Source organism: Heloderma suspectum, chromosome 5, assembly GCF_057233095.1.
Source record: "Heloderma suspectum isolate Gila_16-S chromosome 5, 16-S_ref, whole genome shotgun sequence".
In the NCBI taxonomy this organism is placed as follows: Eukaryota; Metazoa; Chordata; class Lepidosauria; order Squamata; family Helodermatidae; genus Heloderma; species Heloderma suspectum.
In genome coordinates this window covers 98,379,395-98,398,219 of record NC_139462.1, presented here as the reverse complement: position 1 = coordinate 98,398,219, position 18,825 = coordinate 98,379,395, and the positions used below count along the sequence as shown (strand labels likewise).

The window sequence follows — 18,825 nt, the reverse complement described above, 5'->3', positions numbered from 1 at the left end:
TAAAATTTGTGCTATGAGAGACAAAATAGCAATTTGGAAAAGGAAAGTGAAAGAAGGAAATTTTGAAATGTTTTCCAAAACTGCTTAGTGCCAGCTAAAATGTGATATCAGCTCGCTAATTGTTGACCATTTAACATTGCTTGGAGAGAATGTTCATCATTACTTCCCAAATGTTGAAATCCAAGACTATGATTGGATCAGAAATCCATTTCTTTCAACTGCAATGAGGAATTTTTCACTTATTGAAGAAGAAGAATTAGCTGACATAACAAATGATCAAAATCTGTTAATGATGCATGAACAGGGTGACTTAGACAGCTTTTGGATTCACATTTCAAAAATGCATCCAAACATAGCTAAAAAAGCGTTAAAAATTCTTCTGCAGTTTTGTACTACATACATTTGTGAAGTATCCTTTTCAACGATGGCAAACTTAAAGACACTGAAACGTGGAAGCTTAAAAATGCTTGATGACGAAATGCGAGTGTCTTTATCTAATATTCCACCAAATATTGAAAAGTTGTGTTCATCCCATCAACCTCATACATCCCATTAAAATGATAAGTAGTTATTGGTGTTATTCAACTTTTTTAAATTCTTGCACATATTTACATACTGTTACTCATAAATGACAACAATGTATATTATTATCTTACAAATCATATATTTTTAAAAATATAAATGAAAGGTTTTCATGAGGTATGTTGTATCCCCATACATTTTGTTATTACAATTTATGTATGTGTCCGTATCTCTTATAACGGGTTAGTTTAACCTCCGGTTTGATAGTAAAACTGAGTTACCGTGTCACGAAATGATGCATGTCTAAAAAGTGTGTCACCGACACGAAAAGTTTGGAAAGCTCTGCTGTAGATTGTTTTACGTAAAAATGTTCATACCACACATTTTGAGTGAGTAAAACCCTTTCTGAAAAAGCATTTAACTCATTCCAAATATTTCATAGGAGGTCTTTTTCAGTGTTCCCCTAAACTTACAGATTTTCCATTGGAAAGAACTGGAAAAAAGGCCTGGATGTAGGAAGTTTTTCCTGATCTCCTGCCCTGGGTTTTTTTCATTTTCAGATTTTCGCATCTCTGGTCACTGTGATATTGCATATAAAACTAGTTTTAAAAAGGGAAAGAAAAAGGCATCCTTCTCCCTTTTCCCAGACAAATGAGATGTTAATCTCTGTGCTAATCTCTGTGTTAATCTCATTCCCAGGTATGACTGGGAATGGCAGTTCTGCATGCTTTGCCAGAAAAGACTTTAAATATACTCACTGCATAGAGTATTCATATATAGGGTTATAAATTGAATACTAAATAAATAAATATCCACGACAGTTCATAAATTCTTGCAGATAATGCACAATAGGTTTATGCTGTCAACTGGGAGTCTGAGTTCCAGTTCTGTGCAGAGTTTTCTGCAGCCTTTCAAGTGAGATCCTACATTTGTTTTAAGGGCACCCTTCTTTTCCCCAGATAGGTTTACAAGCTGGATAAAGTAGTGGCTGCTATATCACTGCTTCTGAAGACAGTGGTACTACAGAAGTGTCAGTAGCCACTGAGTCTTCCCTTCTGCATCTTAGAAACAGCAAGGAGCTCGTAGCAGCCAGGTGGCTGGTGTGGGCCTTGTATCTTTGGGGTGAAGCTGAGATTGGAAGCAGAGTAGTTCTTCATGTCTTCCTGTAATGGGCTTTCTGCATGCCTTATGGCCATTTATATCAGTCAGAACCAGGGCCTGTTCAGTCTGTAGTGTGAACTCATGAGCTGAGCAACTTACTAGCATTCATTCGCTAAAGGAGTTTCCAGAAGAGGCTTTTCTTGTGCTATCACCCCACCTCTTTAATGGGATTTTCCTGGGGGGTGGTACAGAGATCATGGTCTTCCATGCGTAAGCCTCCTGTGTTTTCCCACCACTTCTTGCATCTTCTTTCTTACCCCAGAGGGTGTTTCCAGATGGAGGCCTGCTAATGCTAACAGTGGGAAGGTGCTGTGCGGTTATTCCATCTTCATTAACGGATTCTGCACTGTAAAAAAGAGGATAAGTGGTGGGAAAACACAGGAGGGTTAAGAGCAGACACCCTGTAAAATTCCGTGAATGGCAAGGTGATGGTGTGATAAAATCCTTGTCAGGAGGCCCCCAGAAACTCAGAATAGCCACTCAATGCCTTTGGATTGGTAGCACCATGGAAGATCCCTAAGTGCCTAACCACCAGCAGCGGGTCAGCTAGAGTAGCTGAGTAACACAGGTTTTGCACTGTAGATACACCCTTATGAAATTGTCAGGTGGGCAGCACTTTCTTGGGGTTTTCTAATCTATTCTATCGAGAAGAATTCATTAGGTAGCACGATCTCGCCACGCTTTTCACAGATGGGCCCCTGGAGTACAATGCTATCCAGTCTCTTTCAGCAGCAGCAGTTACACTGATGCTCATGGATTTGGATGGCCAGCTGTGAGGTTAAAAGGCTTTGCTTTTCAAAATGCTGTTATTGGCTCAGGTTTACAGCTTTTCAGGCTGTGCTATCCACAGTAGCCTAGGAAGCTGGGAATGGGATGTCTTGTTGAGGGGCTATTCTCCGTCTGTTGCTATAGGAGTATCTGCAGGCTGTCAGAGCAACTACAGAAGGGAATATATAATAGTACCAGTTCATGGAGGGATACAGTGGATAGGAGATATTCTGTTGCTGATATCATAGAGGAGCAAAAGCCCCCTATTTGGGATTGGGATTGTTGGCCACTGTTTCTGAGTTGGAAAAATCCGATCCTGGTAAACAGGACAGGTGAAATAGCATGCATAGAAGAAGTCCGACGTTTGGGTATAATCTGCATTCCTTGGTATTTATTGCTTCCCTTCTCTTAACTGCTCAAGACAATTAACCTCTTTTCATTGCCTAAATCCCCACAATGACCCTGTGAGTCTGAATCACTGGGCACTATCCAGTCTATGCATGTGTGGAGAGCAGATTCTGGAGTGGCTTCCCATAGGACAGGGATGGGCAACTTAGGAAGGCTAAGCTGAGTGAGAGGCAACTTGGCGTGTTGGCAGATAGAGGCCGGGTGTATCTTGTCACTCTCAGCTAGAAGAGCATCTTGGGATTGGGATTGTTGGCCACTGCTCCTGTACCCTGCCCGGGGATGCCTGGACAGAGCTCTCCATTCAGGCACGGAAACAGAAAGCGAACCAGTTGAAAAGTGTGTTGTGTAAGGTCCTCTGATTTTATTTTCGTAACAAAATGTTATGAAATGTCTGAAATGTTAATAAAAACCAAATAAATAGCTCTCTAATGTCATTGTGCTATTATATTAATTACATATGAAATATCTGATCTCTCAAAATTGTTAGTACCTGAAGTTGAAAAATGAGAATTCGTTTTGATATGGTTAAAAATTGGCTTTGTATGCATTGGATTTTCTCCACATAAAAGGGCAATTTGGGATTTATCCTTGCTTGTAATGTGTATTTCATCGAACACATCAGCAAGTTTATTTTTGTTTTTTGTCTTTTGTTATTTTATAATGCTGCTAAGAAAAGTACACAGCCTAGTTTGCAGAACCCTTCTGAGAACATGGCAACACTACTTCGATGGGCCAGAAGCCGCTGGCTGCGCTTGATGTCTCCAATGGGCAGAGTTCCTCACAGGACTGGACCTACCTCTTCAGGATTGGACCGTTTGCAGAACCCAGCCAAGCAAGCCAGTAAACATAGGGTAGTCACACTGTGTAGTAAGGAAGAATATGACAAAGTCTCTACGGTTTATAAGAACAACAGAATACGGACTACGAAGTACAGGTTATGGAATTTTATACCAAAGAACTTATTTGAACAATTTCACAGGTAAAAGCGTGCCTTCCTGAAAATAAGTAGGTCTGTTACAGCTTCCACTCTGATAGCCATGGCAGTCTGTGCAGCAGGCTCAGCAGAGAGTCAGAAAGACAAACTTCTTTTGGCATCACATGCATGAAGTGGTTTTCTTGGTTGGCAGGTACAGGGATGTAGAAAAGTGGGGTCAAATGGCAACAAAATGCCAAAAGTAGAGTCTGTGACAATTCAATTAAAGCTTAAATATATAGGAAGTAAGCAAAATGAGCATTCACAGCAGCAGTAATTGGTGATAACACAATCCCAATCTACTTTTTCCTTCCTCTTCACCTATCACAGACTCCAGTCCTTCATCTGGGGCAGAGATGTAACATTTCCAGAAATTTTGAAGCCATGGGGGGAAAACTCGTTTTTTCTGGATTTTTCAGAAAAAATGGAATTTTTGGAAAAATTGGAAAATAAGCAATAAGGGTTTTTTTAGCTCTCTTACAGACCTAAAGGCACTTTGTTGCTGTGGAACAGCATTCCTCAAATTGGTGCTCTCCAGATATTTTGAACTTCAGCTTCCATCAGCCTCAGGCAACATAGCCAGGAATGCTGGGCATTGTAGTCCAAAACATCTGGAGGGCACCAGGTTAGGGTAGGCTACTTTAAGAACATAAAGCAGGCTTTATGTTCCTGAACTTATGTTATGTAAAACTCGGTTTGCTCATGAAATTATCATTATATTTAAAAACTTTAAAAAATAAACTCAGTAAATTTGTAATTATTGTCTGAATATACTATACTTTTAAAGTTTAATTTAATTGTATGAGTTATACATAAGCTAATACATGTTATATATAAACAAGTTATACATAACATGTATAACCACTCTCTAGGGGCCACAGGATTGCTCTCTAGACCACTAATTTTAATAAGTAATGGAAGAAATAACTTTGCTGGGCATTTTACAGAGAGGATTAAAAAATTGTTTCCCCCGTGGTGTCATTATTTCCAGACATTTTACATCTCTAGTCTTTCTATAGAAGTGTTCTTATTACATAGTTTTTAGAAACAATTTGCAGGGAATAAAGGCTGAGTAAGAATACAGAAACATCTTGTTTTAAATTGTAAAAGAAAATATTTAATAATCCAAAGCTGTTCAATTTTTCAGGGGGGAAAAATGACCTTTGGGGAAAAAAAAACCTGGGGAAAAAAATGTGTTGTCCCCCCACCATTTTTACATTTTTTTTACTGGGCCTTCACATCTCTAGTCTGGGGGCCTCAGCAGCATAGAAATGCCCCCTGAACACCCTCCGCGATAGTGACATTCTGAGCTCACAGCTTCAGAGGTGTTGCGATGCACTGTGCATCACAGTTTTCCTTGGCTGCCCTGGAAAGACTGAGAAGAGTCATCACTGCATGCCGGCAGAATCCAATCTTTTGCAGCTCCACAGAAGGCAGGTCTATGGGTGCACATCCATCCCAGCTTTTGAATAATCATTTGTCTCCCCAATACAGCAAGAGATCTGAATGCGCAAGCAACCTTCCGTGAGCATGATGTGGATGTACAGTCGAAACCACATCCACATTTGCAAAGCTCATCCCAGACTTATTAGATTGGCTGGATGGGTATTGTGATAACAGTTGGGATGTGCATTCACAACTGGGACTACTAGTTATTATGCGTGAATAGTTGCCTGCAACTACAGTTGGATCAGAGCCGACCTATTGTAATATTTTGCAGAGCACTTTGCTCACAATATCACATCCCTGCAAGACCAGCAAGATCCCTTTTGATTTCTAGCTCCTGCAGTTCTAGAGGAAGAGGAGTTTAAGGATGCTTTGGCAAGTAGTCCTCTTTTGCTCAGAGAGGGATATACTGATTTTTTTAGCATATGGTAACTACTTTATTTGGGAATTATGCACATGCCTGGTTTCCTTTTGAGAACCATCGCTGTATTGCCCTTAGCACTGGCTTTCCAAAACTACACTGCTTCTGTTCCCCTACTCAGTATAAGAAAGGGTATGTAGACAAGTTCACTGAAGGGAATTTAAAGAATGGTAAACACTGGATTTTTTGTTCACTGTGCATGTTAATGGTGAAATAACGTTTCTAATCACACCATCTATTGTGTCCAAAAGTGTCAAAAATCTATTCATTTATTTAAATATTTATAACTGCCTTTCTGGGCCAAGTCCACTCAAGGCAGTGAACAAAATACAAGCATAAAAATACAACAATATAATATTAACATTTTAAAAAGCAAAAATTACACCCCCTCCCACAATATATTGAAATATAATTTGCCATAGAAAAGAACGTTCCAGAGCCACAAGGTTCCCACCCAAATCTGCTGTTGAGCATGGATCCAAAAATCCGGATCATTTTGGTGAGAAATAGTTTCAGATATTCAGCTGGCCCTTTTGAGCACGTGATTGACATTCTGATACTGATGATTTATGACAGGTTGTCTCCTCGAGACTCTGGCCTGCTTCGGATGTCGTGGGGGAACCTTGGCTTATTGTGCCCGATGGGTCCCGCTTGGCTGCTCCTGCAAGTGGGAGTGGCTAAACCATCTGTGGTCTGCTTAATCTGAACACATTTTCCAATCATATTGTCATCTTACGAAATCTTTTCTGATTTTAGACCCATGGAGTTCAGGCAAGGTCACAATATGCACACATATATTTTGCTACACAGAGGTCAATTTGCTCCCTTTCAGTTGATGCAAACACAAATCTAAAGCTAACTGCTACTCTGTGAGTTGAGTCACATCCAGCGGTAGGAACTGTTGTTACATGCATTGGCCGACACCCATATCCTGTGTGTTTTTTTGCTTTGTTTCAGAGCTGCCAATTTATATTTCTTATTTATAGTTCTGCTCAACTGGGTTCCTGTGGTGGAGGCCTTTAGAAAAGAAATCACAATGATCCCTCTCACGGTGGTTCTTACAATCATTGCAATAAAAGATGCCCTGGAGGATTGCACAAAATACAAATTAGATAAAAAGATAAACAACTTGGTAACCCAAGTCTACTGTAGGTAAGTAAATCAGAAGCAACCTTACTGTTGCCTTTAACAAATACTGGTGTTACGTCTGTTCGCTTTTTCATGAGACTAATTGGACTTGCAACCCACCAGTCTGTCTCTGACAATAGCCAAATGTGTGTCAGATCTTATCTTCCTTTGAATGTGGTCACATCTCAGCTCCAGGGTTTCCTGGAACTGATTGTTTAGATCCATTCCAATCTGGCTTCCAGCTCAGTTCTGGAACTGAAACTGATTTGGTCATCCTCTGGATGACCTGTGTCTGGAGATGAGTAAGAGGAGTGAGAACCTGTTGATTTTCCTGGACCACTCAATGGCTTTCCATACCATTGATCAGGGGTAAGCAACCTGGTGCCCTCCAGATATTTGGACTGCAATTCGCATGATTGTTGGCCATGCTGGCTGACTCTTACGGGAGTTGTAGTCCAAAACATCTGGAGGACACCAGCTTGCCTACCCCTGCCCTTGACCATGGTATACTTGTGGGTCACTTAGCATGAATGGGTTTATGGCGCTCAGTTCTTCAGTGCCTCCAAGAATTCCTGGTGGGAACAGCCCCAACATGTAGTGCTGGGAGACTGCTGTTCCACTCATGGCCTTTGGCTCAGGGTGCCACTGTCTGTCTCCCATGCTTTTCAACATGTGCATAAAGACACTGCATGTCTGCAGGTTTGGGCTGAGGAGTTACCAGCATGCTGATGACACACAATTCCATTCTCTTTTCCATCATCTAATACTAGACAGGCAATGGAAGGGATTAATCGGTGTCTGGTGTTGGTCAAGAAGGGGGTGGAGTAAACAAGCAGAAACCTAATCCAGACAAGATGGAGGCTCTTTTAGGAATTCTGGCAATCTGGGAGAATATAGTGTTTATCTCCTGCACCCCACTCCTGAGAGGGGAGAACTTGCGGGGGCTTCAGCGCTGACTCAGACTTCCATTTCCTGGAAGGAGGGCACCGGGGACTTGTGGCATTTCTTTTATAAAAGGTTTATTTACACTGTGTGGAGGATGAAGGCCTGCAACATCCCAACTCCCAAGCAATCCCTGCTTCCTCTCAGCTGCCCAGCAATCTTCCTCTCCAAGACAAAAGCCAGTCTCTAACTTTGTCTTGGATTCACCCTTCCCCCTGATTCTCTCCCTCCTACCCCGCTCAGGCCTTGTAGAACAAAGGTTACCTATTCAATATACCCTTTGGGTAACTTGCCCAAAAGACTGGGTTGGGAGAAATCCTCAGTCTCTTTGTAAATCAGCAACACTGAATTGGAAGTGATCCTGGAGGTCATTTAGACTGACCCCAAGCAAATAACAATAGTTAACCTATTTATCCTATCCTGGATGGCATGGCACTGCACTTTCCCTGAAGGCACACATACACAGCTTATGGGTGTTTCTGGAGCTAGTCCTTTCCTTGGATGCTCAGTTGGTGTTGGTTGCTAGGAGAGCCTTTTATCAACCAGCTACAGCCTCTCTCAGAGACGATCTTAGAAGGAGCTACAGTGGAAATGTGAAAAGAAACCCTCAGCTTTGTACATAGTCGTCAGCACAAGTTGTGGGGACAGGTGAGTGGCAGAGCGGGGCGGGGGGAGTAAGCTAACTGGAGTGGGAGGGGAACGGAGTAAGCGAGCTAACTTAACCCCCAATTTGCAGTTTTCCTCCTGTAGTCCTCTCCACTGCCATCAATGGGGGCTGCTGCCTCCGATGTCAGTGGGGCAGTGAATCTGCTCTGGGTTTTAGTCAGAAGCAGTCAGAACCTTAAAGGAGCTGTCCAAGGTGTGAAGCAATAGGTTCTGTGCTTTAAATCAAAGCTTCCTAAACTTGAGGAACAATGCTTTTGTGGGGAAATCTGGTTACAGGGGTTTTCCTGAAAGGAGTGGGGAGTCACAAAGAATGGAAGCCTCTTCTTTCCTAGGCTTTCCTTTCTTTATGGCAGGGATGGGGAACCTCCAGCCCACGGGCCTTATCCAGACAGTGGAATTCCCCATCCAGCCTGCGGAGGCTTTGGTTCCCTCCGCTTGGACAGCAGGGAGGGGAGTCCTGCTGTTACCTTGGATCAATGATAGGAGATAACTCGGGAATATCCTTATTTCACCTGCCTTTCACCCTCCCATGTGTGTGTGTGGGAGGGGGGGCAATGCGCTAAGTGCTTCACAAACCCTGCATCCTCCCCAACTGGGGAAGGCAAAGCCACTCCGACTGAGACGTGGGCTGGTGGATTGCTCCTCCACCTGCACCTTGGTCGGGGCGACTTTGGGCAGAGCTGGGTCCCAGCCGACATGGCAGCTGGAGGAACAGTCGAGGCTGCATCACTTTTCGTGGTCTTTCCCCAGCCAAGAACGTCCACACCCAGCCAAAGGGCCCTCTGGAGCGCCAGCCTGTCTGCCAGCCACACCACCTGATATCAGCCAGCCCACAGAGAGCCGGGGGGCAGGGTGCCACTTCATTTGGCCTGCTGCCCAGAAGAGGTTCCCCACCCTTGTTTCATGGGGTGGGGGAGAAGGATGTGCTTTAAGCCAGAAATTTCAAGGCCAAATTGTACATGATGTTAATCCCGCAACTTTACTTTTAACTGCAGGTGTATTTTCCTCCACACACAAATAGTTAGTGCGGGGAGGGGGGGCTGATCCAGAATGGGACTCTGGGTGGGAAGGTAGGTAGGAAGGTTTTAGCCTTTGATCCCTTCTGCTGCAGATGGGGGGCTGCATGCTTGCTACTTGCTGGGCAGGTGGGGAGAACTCTGACAGGAATGAATGAGAAGATTTCCTTTCCCTCCCCCCCCCCATAAATTGCCAGTGCAGAGGCCCTGGTCTAGATTGTTATGTGCTTGGGGTCGGTCTAAATCGCCTTCCGGGGTTCCCTTACCACTCAGCGCCTCGGATTATGAAGAGACTGAGGATCCTCCCAGCTCTGAACCTCTTGCGCTGGGAACATTCGTTGCGCTAGGCCAAGGGGAGGGCCCGCGTGAGGCCTGTGCTGCAGCAGGAAGTCAGGCGGGCTGAGGGGAGCAGGGAGCTGTTGGGCTCCCAGTGTTCTGGACTCTCATCTCGAGCCCAGCAGGGCAAATAACCTTCTATGAAAGAAACGCCACATGTCTCCGGTGTCCTCCTTCTCAGGAAACTGAAGTCTAAGTGCTGCAGCCCACTTCTGAAGAGGTGGGAAGTTTCAGGGGCTTCAGCACTTACTCAGACTTCAGTTGCCGGAGGAGGAGGAGGACGCTTGGAGACATTACAGTTTTAGGACGTTGCAGGGAGCTTTTGTGTCCCAATACTGTTTTAGTAGCTGTTTTCGCTAATTGTTCAGGAAGGGTGGCTTTTCCTGTCAACTCACCAGAGCGTTGGAAGTATTTGCACTTTAAATATGGTAAGTCTGAGGGTGTCCAAACTCCAAAAGGTTTCATCACATCATTCTGTCCCCCTCTTACCTTTGCTGTGGCTTGCAGCTGATCAAGGAAAAACAAAGCAAATAGAAATGCTGAAAGCCTCCCTCTCTCTGCAAGGTTGTGAAAGAAACAGGACACTGCTTTACAGCTGGCAGTCTTAAACTGCCCTTCTCTCTCTCTCTCTCTCTCTCTCTCTCTCTCTCTCATGTACAATTTAAGATGCAGTCTTGTATACATTTCCACTCACTATTAAGTCCTTTTGAATTCAGTCCTCCTTACCCCGGTAAGTAGGTACAGGTTTGCAACCTTAAGGAGGAAAATTGTTCTTGGATACTTGGCTTACTCCATTGGTTTTAAAGAAGCAATCAGTAATCCATGTGTCTGCAAAAATGCAAGCAACTTCAAATATGTACTACTATCCTTATCCAGATGAATTAGTGCTTCTGAATTTTTCAAGAGTTTTGTTATTTTATTGAATAGTGCTACTAATAATAACAACAATAATAATATACACTAGGGACAAGAATTGGATGATACTATCAGAAAATGAAACTTGTTTTAGCCCTTCCTGTTTCCAGGAAGAAGCCTCCAGGATAGAAGAATAAAGTAATGCACGTAATACCCCCTTTGCTTAAGCTGATAAGCTGCCACTGCCATCAAATTGCTTCAGGGTGCAATCCTATGCATGCTTAGCTGGCTGGGAGATGCTGGGAGTTGTAGGACTTTTTGCTGTCTAAAGATGCATAGGATTGCACCCTCAGGGGCTGAAGTAGCCTAGGGGCTTCTAACCTCAGTTGCCTCTGAGTGGACATGCTTCAGATTGGCTATACCGGGGCAATTGGCATTTGGCTCTTCCTAAACCAAGCTGCAGTTCATTTGCCACACCAGACTGAGCCTGCACTGGCACTGGATGGGGGTCTGGGGGCACTGTGTAACAGATCGAGACCCCTCAAGCCTGGATTGCAAAGTCCTGAACTACCAGCAAGGGCCTCCTAGGGCTCTCGCCTGATTCCACTTCTCTTGTGCTGGCTGTGCACATTAGCAGCCGTGCGTGCACTAGGAAATTTTCTGAATGTGCTACAGTTGAGCTCTACCCAAAAATTAGTTCTGGATCTGAGGAGCCTGCGCAGTTCTAAAAAGCACCTCCTGCTCCGCCCCCTCTGGCACTGCTGGACACTGGATTTGCTTGTCTTCTCTCTGGAAAAGTAAGCATCATGCCTCCTGCATGACAAGCTACACCTGCTGAAATGCCCTCTCCTCCTATTAAACTATTAAAGGGGCAGGAGCCTTGTCCTTTCTTGTATCTGGCCACCCTAGTTGAGGCTCTGACTGCGAGATCTCATTTGCCCTCCCACTGCAAGGTAGGTGATGGCTGTGTCACAGCCTGTGTGTTGGCCATCACATTGGAAGAGGGGCCTGTGTGCACTGAAACCAGTGCAAGTAAATCCTGTCTGACCATCACATCTCCATGGAAGACAGAAAGAGTGATAGTGCAGGTTGGAGTTGCATGTACTGGACTTTGCACATCTGGCCTTAATTCAAGGTATGCCTGAGGGGAGTCTTGCATGCACAGACGTACTCCCCAAAGACATACAGAGCCAGTTTGCTCGTAACAAGAAGCCACCGTAGGTGAACTTTCCCACAGGGTTTCTCACTGTGGTTCCAGCCGCCATTCTGAAAATACAAGCCATGGCAGAGGTGCACTGCAGCTTGTTGTTGGGTGGTTGTTGGGGTGATTAACAAGCCACCCACAATCCTAAAACAGGCCATGGGTTCTGGGTGACTTGTTAATCACCCCAACAACCCATCCTCACCAGTTTCACACATAATGACAAGCTGCGGCACAGTGCCACCATGGCTTGCATTTTTAAAATGCAAAACAGCAAGCTCCATGAGGAAATTCACCCACGCTGGTTTGCCGTTGCATGCAAGTCTCTGCCCAGTCATAGCCACATCTAAATAGAGCACTTTTGTTTGCAAGGTACAGAGAACCCTGCATTCTTCTTGACTTCATTTAACAATTCAAAAATGGGGAAAAATGCATTTTTCATGGCACAGAATATTTTGACCATCTCCTTTTCTACCTCTGGCTGAATTAGTTTTTAATGTGTGTTGGGTTTTCTTTGGGTTTTTTTGAATTTTAAAGTTTGATTATAGTATATGATTGCATTTTTTATGTTTCTGTTTTGCTTGTCTCCTTGGGTTTGGTCCAGAAAGTGGCTTATAAAGTTGGTGGATTTTAAATATTATAATGGTATAACTGTTTATAATTACAGAGTTTTCCTTTTTATTCCTCCTTTTCAAAGTCAGAGGTTATTTTCCCCCGATTTTTCAGAAAAGAAAAGCAATATAAAGAGAAGTTCTGGAAAGATGTTCATGTTGGTGATTTTATCCGACTGTCTTGCAATGACGAGATTCCTGCTGACATGGTGCTGATTTATTCTAGTGATGGAGATGGAATCTGTCACCTTGAAACATCGAGCCTTGATGGAGAGACCAATCTAAAACAGAGGCAGGTGGTAAAAGGATATGCAGAGCAGGTATGCGCTGCTCATGTTATGAGAGCTGGAAAAAGGGTGTGGATACAATCCACGTTCTTCCGATGATGTTCGGAAACGTTCTATAGACTTTAATTGTTCTTGAAAGCAACAGTGCCCTTTATGCCTGATTTGGGACTCCTGGTTTTGTTCATTCGCTTTCCAGGATACGACCTTAACAACAACAACAAAGAGAGAGAGAGAGAGAGAGAGTGTGTGTGTGTGTGTGTGTGTGTGTAGAACATTTCTTATTGGTGGACCCTTTCTTTCAAGGGTTCCACAACAAATAATTATTGATAGGCTGCTATCAGTCAGGTTGAACCTCCTGGAACGCTAGTCTGTCCAGCTGCTTCGGGAGCTTCTGAGCCCTTCACAGCAGGAAGAGTTTTTAGTGAGAAATTTCCTTTTAAAACAACACAGCCAGATGTCCAACTATAAAAGAAGAATTTATTTGGGAGAAAAACAAGGTAAAGCAACAATCACATACAGAGAATTCCAAATACAATTGGTGAAATCAATCTAACTTATCTAGTTACATGTTACTTACTTGAGTAGGGTTCCAGAGCATATTCAAAATTCATTGCAGAGTGAATGGTCTGAGCGAGAGCATCTCTGCCTCCAATAAGATGTTATATTGGGGCATGCCTCTCCCAAAATGAACTGACCCATACGCTACGCTCTGTATCTAAGGTCCTCCTCCAGGTGCCTCCTCTGAGGGAAGCTCAGAAGGTGGCAGTGAGGGAGATGCCCTTCTCGGTGGTGGCCCTCCATCTGTGGAACAAGCTCCCCAATGAAGTCTTCCTGGCACCAACATTATTATCTTTTCGGTGCCAGGTTAAATCTCTTTTCAAAAGCATTTGGCAGCACATGATGGGTTTTACTTGGTTCTGGATATGTTTTTAGTTATGACTGAAAGTTCAAAGTTGCTTTTAGTTATATGTTTGTGTATATTGTCTATGTGCTTTTATGTAAATGGCTTTTAAATTTTGTATATTGTATTTTAATGTTTTAACTTCTGGAAACTGCCCAGAGAGCTTCGGCTATGGGGTGGTATAGAAATGTAAATCATCATCATCATCATCATCATCATCATCATCATATGGAAAGCTCCAAGGAGTGACCCAAGTCTTAATTTATGCAGGGGTGGGCAACAGATGAGCTGTGGGCTGCATGCGGCCCACCACGGGGAGCTTCCTGGCCCCCACCAGGTCCCTTCGTTCCATGGCATTGCCCCCACTGCTGCTACGCCACAGGATTCCCAACCATTGTGGTGGGAAACTAGGTGCATGGGAAGCTGTTTGGTGGGCTATGGGGAGGGTAGCTCTGCTGGGAAACAAGGCATGCTCTCCCAGTGGACCTTGTTTCCCAGCAGAATTGGCAGTTCTGCAGAGAAACAGGACACATGGAGATCACACACCTGCTTTTCTGCAGAATTGTGCTCTCCCCAGCCTGCCAAACAGCTGTTTGGTGGATGGGCTGAGGGCAGGAATGCAACTCATCTGGGAGACAAGATGCATGCTCGTTTCCCAGTAGAATCACCAGGAAAGCAGCCTTGTATCCACTTCCAGTTGCAGCTGTGTCTACTTCTGATTGCAGCTGTGGCAGGGGAGGGGTGCACTCCGGAGGGTTGCAGGTGGTCCAGTACATCCCCTAACTTTCTGCAGTGGCACACCCCTGCTTTTATGGGAGTCTGGGTTCAGTAATAGTCTCTCCCTTAGCTGAGACTAATTCTTGTGTTGTCCAATCATGTAGTACCCTGCATATCTGATATCAATGGTTTAGTCAGCAAAATAGAAAATTACTTAGTGGCTGGAACCAAGCTCCTAATGACTTTGAACCTCAATTATAAAAAAAGCTGGCCAGCTTTTTTTTTGTTCTGTCTGGACAAACTATTGTGCAGAAGAGCTTACGTTTTGGATGTGCATTGGTAAAGAGATGAGATAAGCTTATTCAGACACCCCCGCATGGTCCCAGCTTACCTGATGCTCTGGGGAGCACTGTTTGGTTTGTTGCGCACCTCCATGTGCTAGTGGTAGTGCTTTTGCATGAGCAGAGGTGGGACACAGACAAAATATTTCCCTCTGGCAGTAACCCTTTTGCCTGTCGTGGTGTTATTCCAGAGGCTCTCCTTCCCTTGGTGAATATTAACATTTATCACATTTTACCACATTCACTGCAACACATTTTACCACATTCACTGTCTTTTATTATGCCCTTTCTTATAGACTCACATGTTATACTTAGAAAGTATATACTTCTAGTATATACAAAGTATATACTTCCAGTCAAAGGAGTCACTACAGGAATCACTAATGGGTGGGGTAGGGATGCACACTGAGTGTTTTGCCATTGCAGCAGCAAATTTAGGGGCAGCAGAGGACACACTTCAGGTCCGAGGGTTGCATGCACGTTTCCTACCTCTGGTTTTAACCATATCTGGGCTTTACATCAGGTTCTCACATGAACTAGCATGGACAGCTGTGAAGAGACAATTGCCAACAAGAGAATTCATTATTTGTTGAGGTTGCTGCATTTCCTGTCTGAGCTTCACTTTTTCCTCCTTGTCCTCCCCGATGTGCATACAGGCTACTGAACTTAATCCTGAAACGTTCTCAGGCAGAATAGAATGTGAGGCCCCTAACAATGATCTCAACTCGTTCCGGGGCTTTATGTAAGTAACTTGGGATCAGCTCTATTGCTGTTTGTTGTATCCCTTTGATAGAACGTAAAGATTTTCAAGCAAGGATCAGCAACTAGCAGATCCCAGGCCAGTCCTAACCACCTGACACCTGCTGCCTGGTCCTCAGTTGCCAGCCCAGAGGCCAGTGGCGATGGAGAGGCCAGTGGCTCTGGGGTGCAACTTGACAGCCAATGGCTGGGAGGGAGGATCCCTGGCCTGCCATCCTTCACTCCTTCATCAGCGTGGCTTTCTTGCAAATCCGTTACTCACCTTGAGTACTGTGGGTCCCATGAGGAGTCCTTAGTGTCAGGGGAGGTTCCTTGTTTGCATTTCAAAAGAGAGGGCTAAATTGACTGACATCCAAGTTGTTTGGCATAACAACTGTCTTTACTAGGCTATTTATCATTGTATCATATGTATCATGCATGGACATCATATGTCAATGAATGTGATTTAATACAAATATGAAAAACGAAGCAGTTCTATTGAAGGTGTCCTTATCAGACTATAGGCAGCTTGATTTTCAGGTACAGAGAAGGCTACAGAAGCAGACACCCAGAGATGCTTAATCAACATGAAATGAGGGGGCAGCTCTGACTTGACATGCATAATATCTTACAGGTCTGAGCACTGAAGCTGTTGAGCAATAGGTCCCACAGTCCTGTGGTTCAACAGTCATGTGGGCATCGCAGTGAGCTGCTGCCCTTCACTTGCTGCATATGTTCTGGTCCCTTTGCCCAAGGCGTGTTGTGGTTTGAGAGGGAGCTGGTGTTATGGTGAAAGAATGATTTCCCAGCTTTTGTGTGTTCAGTTCAACTATAACTCACGAACCACTTTAGGTTTTGCCGCTGATATGTTTTCTTAGGAAAGTTTTAAAGACATGTTCTTGGTGCACCCCTCCTGCTTCACTCCTGACTACGGGGCTGATGCTTGGGATGGGGCTTCAGGGGGGTGTTATTTGGGGGAGGGGCTTGGGGGATGGGGCAGGTGTTCCAGTATAGGGGGGAGGGTGTGCCTGACTTTTGACACCCTGGCCTTGCCCCAGGAATCACCCCCCTGAGTGCTCACCATGTAGACCCAAGCACAAGCTCCCCCAACTGCTCTCTGAACCACCACCCCAACCTGGAGTCTCCACCCTCACTCTGAGCTCCCCTCCATCAACACTCACCTCCAGAACGGGCTTCCACCTCCAGTTACCAACCCCAGACACCCACTTGCAGATACCCACATCCGATAAGAACCCCCACTGCCAGACTAAAGACTCCACCCACCCAAACCCCCGCCCCTGAGCCTCCTCCACAGGCATCACCTCCTCAGACCCCATCTTGCAGACCCAGGCATGAGCCACAGCCTGGACCCCCCCCCCCCCATCCTGCAGACATCCACCCCTGACATGAGCACCCTGACTTCCGTGCCCCCTGCACTTGCTATTGCAGCCTTGTTAAAAAATGCACTGACTTTGGTAAATAAAGAAATGTAACTCAACCCCCCTTCTGCAGGGACAGGGCACAGCCCCTTTAATTCCCTTTCCCTGCCTTAAACCTTGATTGATTGACCTGGACTATGCTGTTCTACCATCCATGGGACTCCCTTTAAATCCCCTTTAAATCCTCTCCCTCTGGCCACATGCCACAGCTCAACGTAAACATTCCAAAGCCTCCATCTGATTTCCATTTTTGGGGAGAAGCTCATATCTCCCCCAATCCTTGCTGGATTTCAACCTCATTGCTAGTTGGTCTGTTCTCTCCCAGCCTGGCAAATTTGGTGGCTTTCCATCCATATTTCACGTGGCAGGCAGGCAGTCATGCCTTTTCACACTCAAAAATCATTTCTACCATAGGCTATGCACTAGAAGACCTCTTCACAGACCGATATCTCAAAGGGCAACTCTAATTTCTGTCCATGAAGCCCTACATGGGGAGCTAATCCTTTTTTCGCTGTTACATCCCATAATGAGCTTTGTTATTCACCAAGCATAGCTAATCTGCTAGCAAATTACCATAGCTATGTACATGCAAAATTTGGGCAGATAAGCCCCCAAAACGGATGTTTTACCCCTAAAATGTGCAAAATGGTGTTCTCAACTGTAACTGTGGGTGGTCCAACCAGACCACCCACAATAAAACAAAACAAAGTAGTTCGACTGAAGGTGTCCTCATCAGAATTTTCTGTCCCTTATCCAGACACACCTGGCCAGGTTTTTAAAGATGCTGTATGATACATTATTTTAACAGTTTATTCACAGGTGTTGCAAGAATTTGTGAAATGCTAGCCTAGTGTAGCTTGATAGCATGAGTGCATTGCTCTTGAGGACTACACCAGAGAGATAATAATTACAGCTGGATTTATCTTATGTCTTTACAGTGAGAATTCAAATAAGGAGCGAGTGGGACTGAGTAAGGAAAACTTGCTGATGCGAGGATGCACTGTCAGAAATACAGAAGCTGTAGTTGGCATTGTGGTGTACGCAGGTCAGCCCTGTGGGTAGATAATGCTGGGTTGCACAGCCTGAGAATTCTTTGAGAGTGTCAGTAAACATGCAGACGGGTGATCCAGGAGACACTGTTTACTTGGGCTTCCAAAAGGCTTTTGACAAAGTCCCTCACCAAAGACTCCTGAGAAAACTTAGCAGTCATGGAATAAATGGAGAGGTCCTTTTATGGATCAACTGGTTAAAGAACAGAAAGCAGAGAGTAAAAATAAATGGTAAATTCTCCCAATGGAGGGATGTCAAGAGTGGGGTCCCGCAGGGATCTGTATTGGGACCAATGCTTTTCAACTTGTTCATAAATGATCTGGAATTAGGGGTGAGCAGTGAAGAGGACAAGTTCGCCACTGACACCACATTGCTGAAGGTGCTTAAAACAAAAAGGGATTGTGAGGAGCTCCAAGAGGATCTCTCCAAACTGGAGAATGGGCATCTAAATGGCAAATGCAGTTCATTGTAAGCAAATGTAAAGTGATGCATGTTGGGGCAAAAAATCCCAACTTCAAGTTTAACCTGATGGGATCTGAGCTGGTGATGACTGACCAGCTGGTGATCAAGAAAGAGATCTTGGGGTTGTGATGGAAAGCTTGATGAAAATGTCAACCCAGTGTGAGGCTGCTGTAAAAAAGGCAAACTCCATGTTGGGCATAATTAGGAAAGGAATTGAAAATAAATCTGTCAATATCATACTGCCCTGATACAAATCCATGGTGCGACCACATTTAAAATACTGTGTACAGTTCTGGTCACTGCACCTAAAAAAGATATTGTAGAGCTGGAAAAGGTGCAGAAAAGGGCAACTAAAATGATCAAGGGGCTGGAGCAACTCCCTTGTGAGGGATTGTTTAGCTTGGAATAGAGGAGGTTAAGGGGAGACATGATAGGG

The 18,825-nt window shown here is 44.5% G+C and overlaps 1 protein-coding gene across 1 annotated transcript in view; it reads left to right on the top strand.

Annotated features, from left to right (window-relative positions):
- Window positions 1–18,825, top strand: part of LOC146344178 (phospholipid-transporting ATPase VD-like) — a 122,537-nt gene that overhangs the window by 37,709 nt on the left and 66,003 nt on the right. Inside the window, exons 7-12 of the mRNA XM_084859776.1 lie at window positions 3,081–3,195; window positions 3,664–3,838; window positions 6,657–6,851; window positions 12,570–12,774; window positions 15,357–15,442; window positions 17,816–17,922. Coding sequence (XP_084715902.1) covers window positions 3,081–3,195; window positions 3,664–3,838; window positions 6,657–6,851; window positions 12,570–12,774; window positions 15,357–15,442; window positions 17,816–17,922 — 883 coding nt within the window. The remainder of the gene's footprint in view (window positions 1–3,080; window positions 3,196–3,663; window positions 3,839–6,656; window positions 6,852–12,569; window positions 12,775–15,356; window positions 15,443–17,815; window positions 17,923–18,825) is intronic.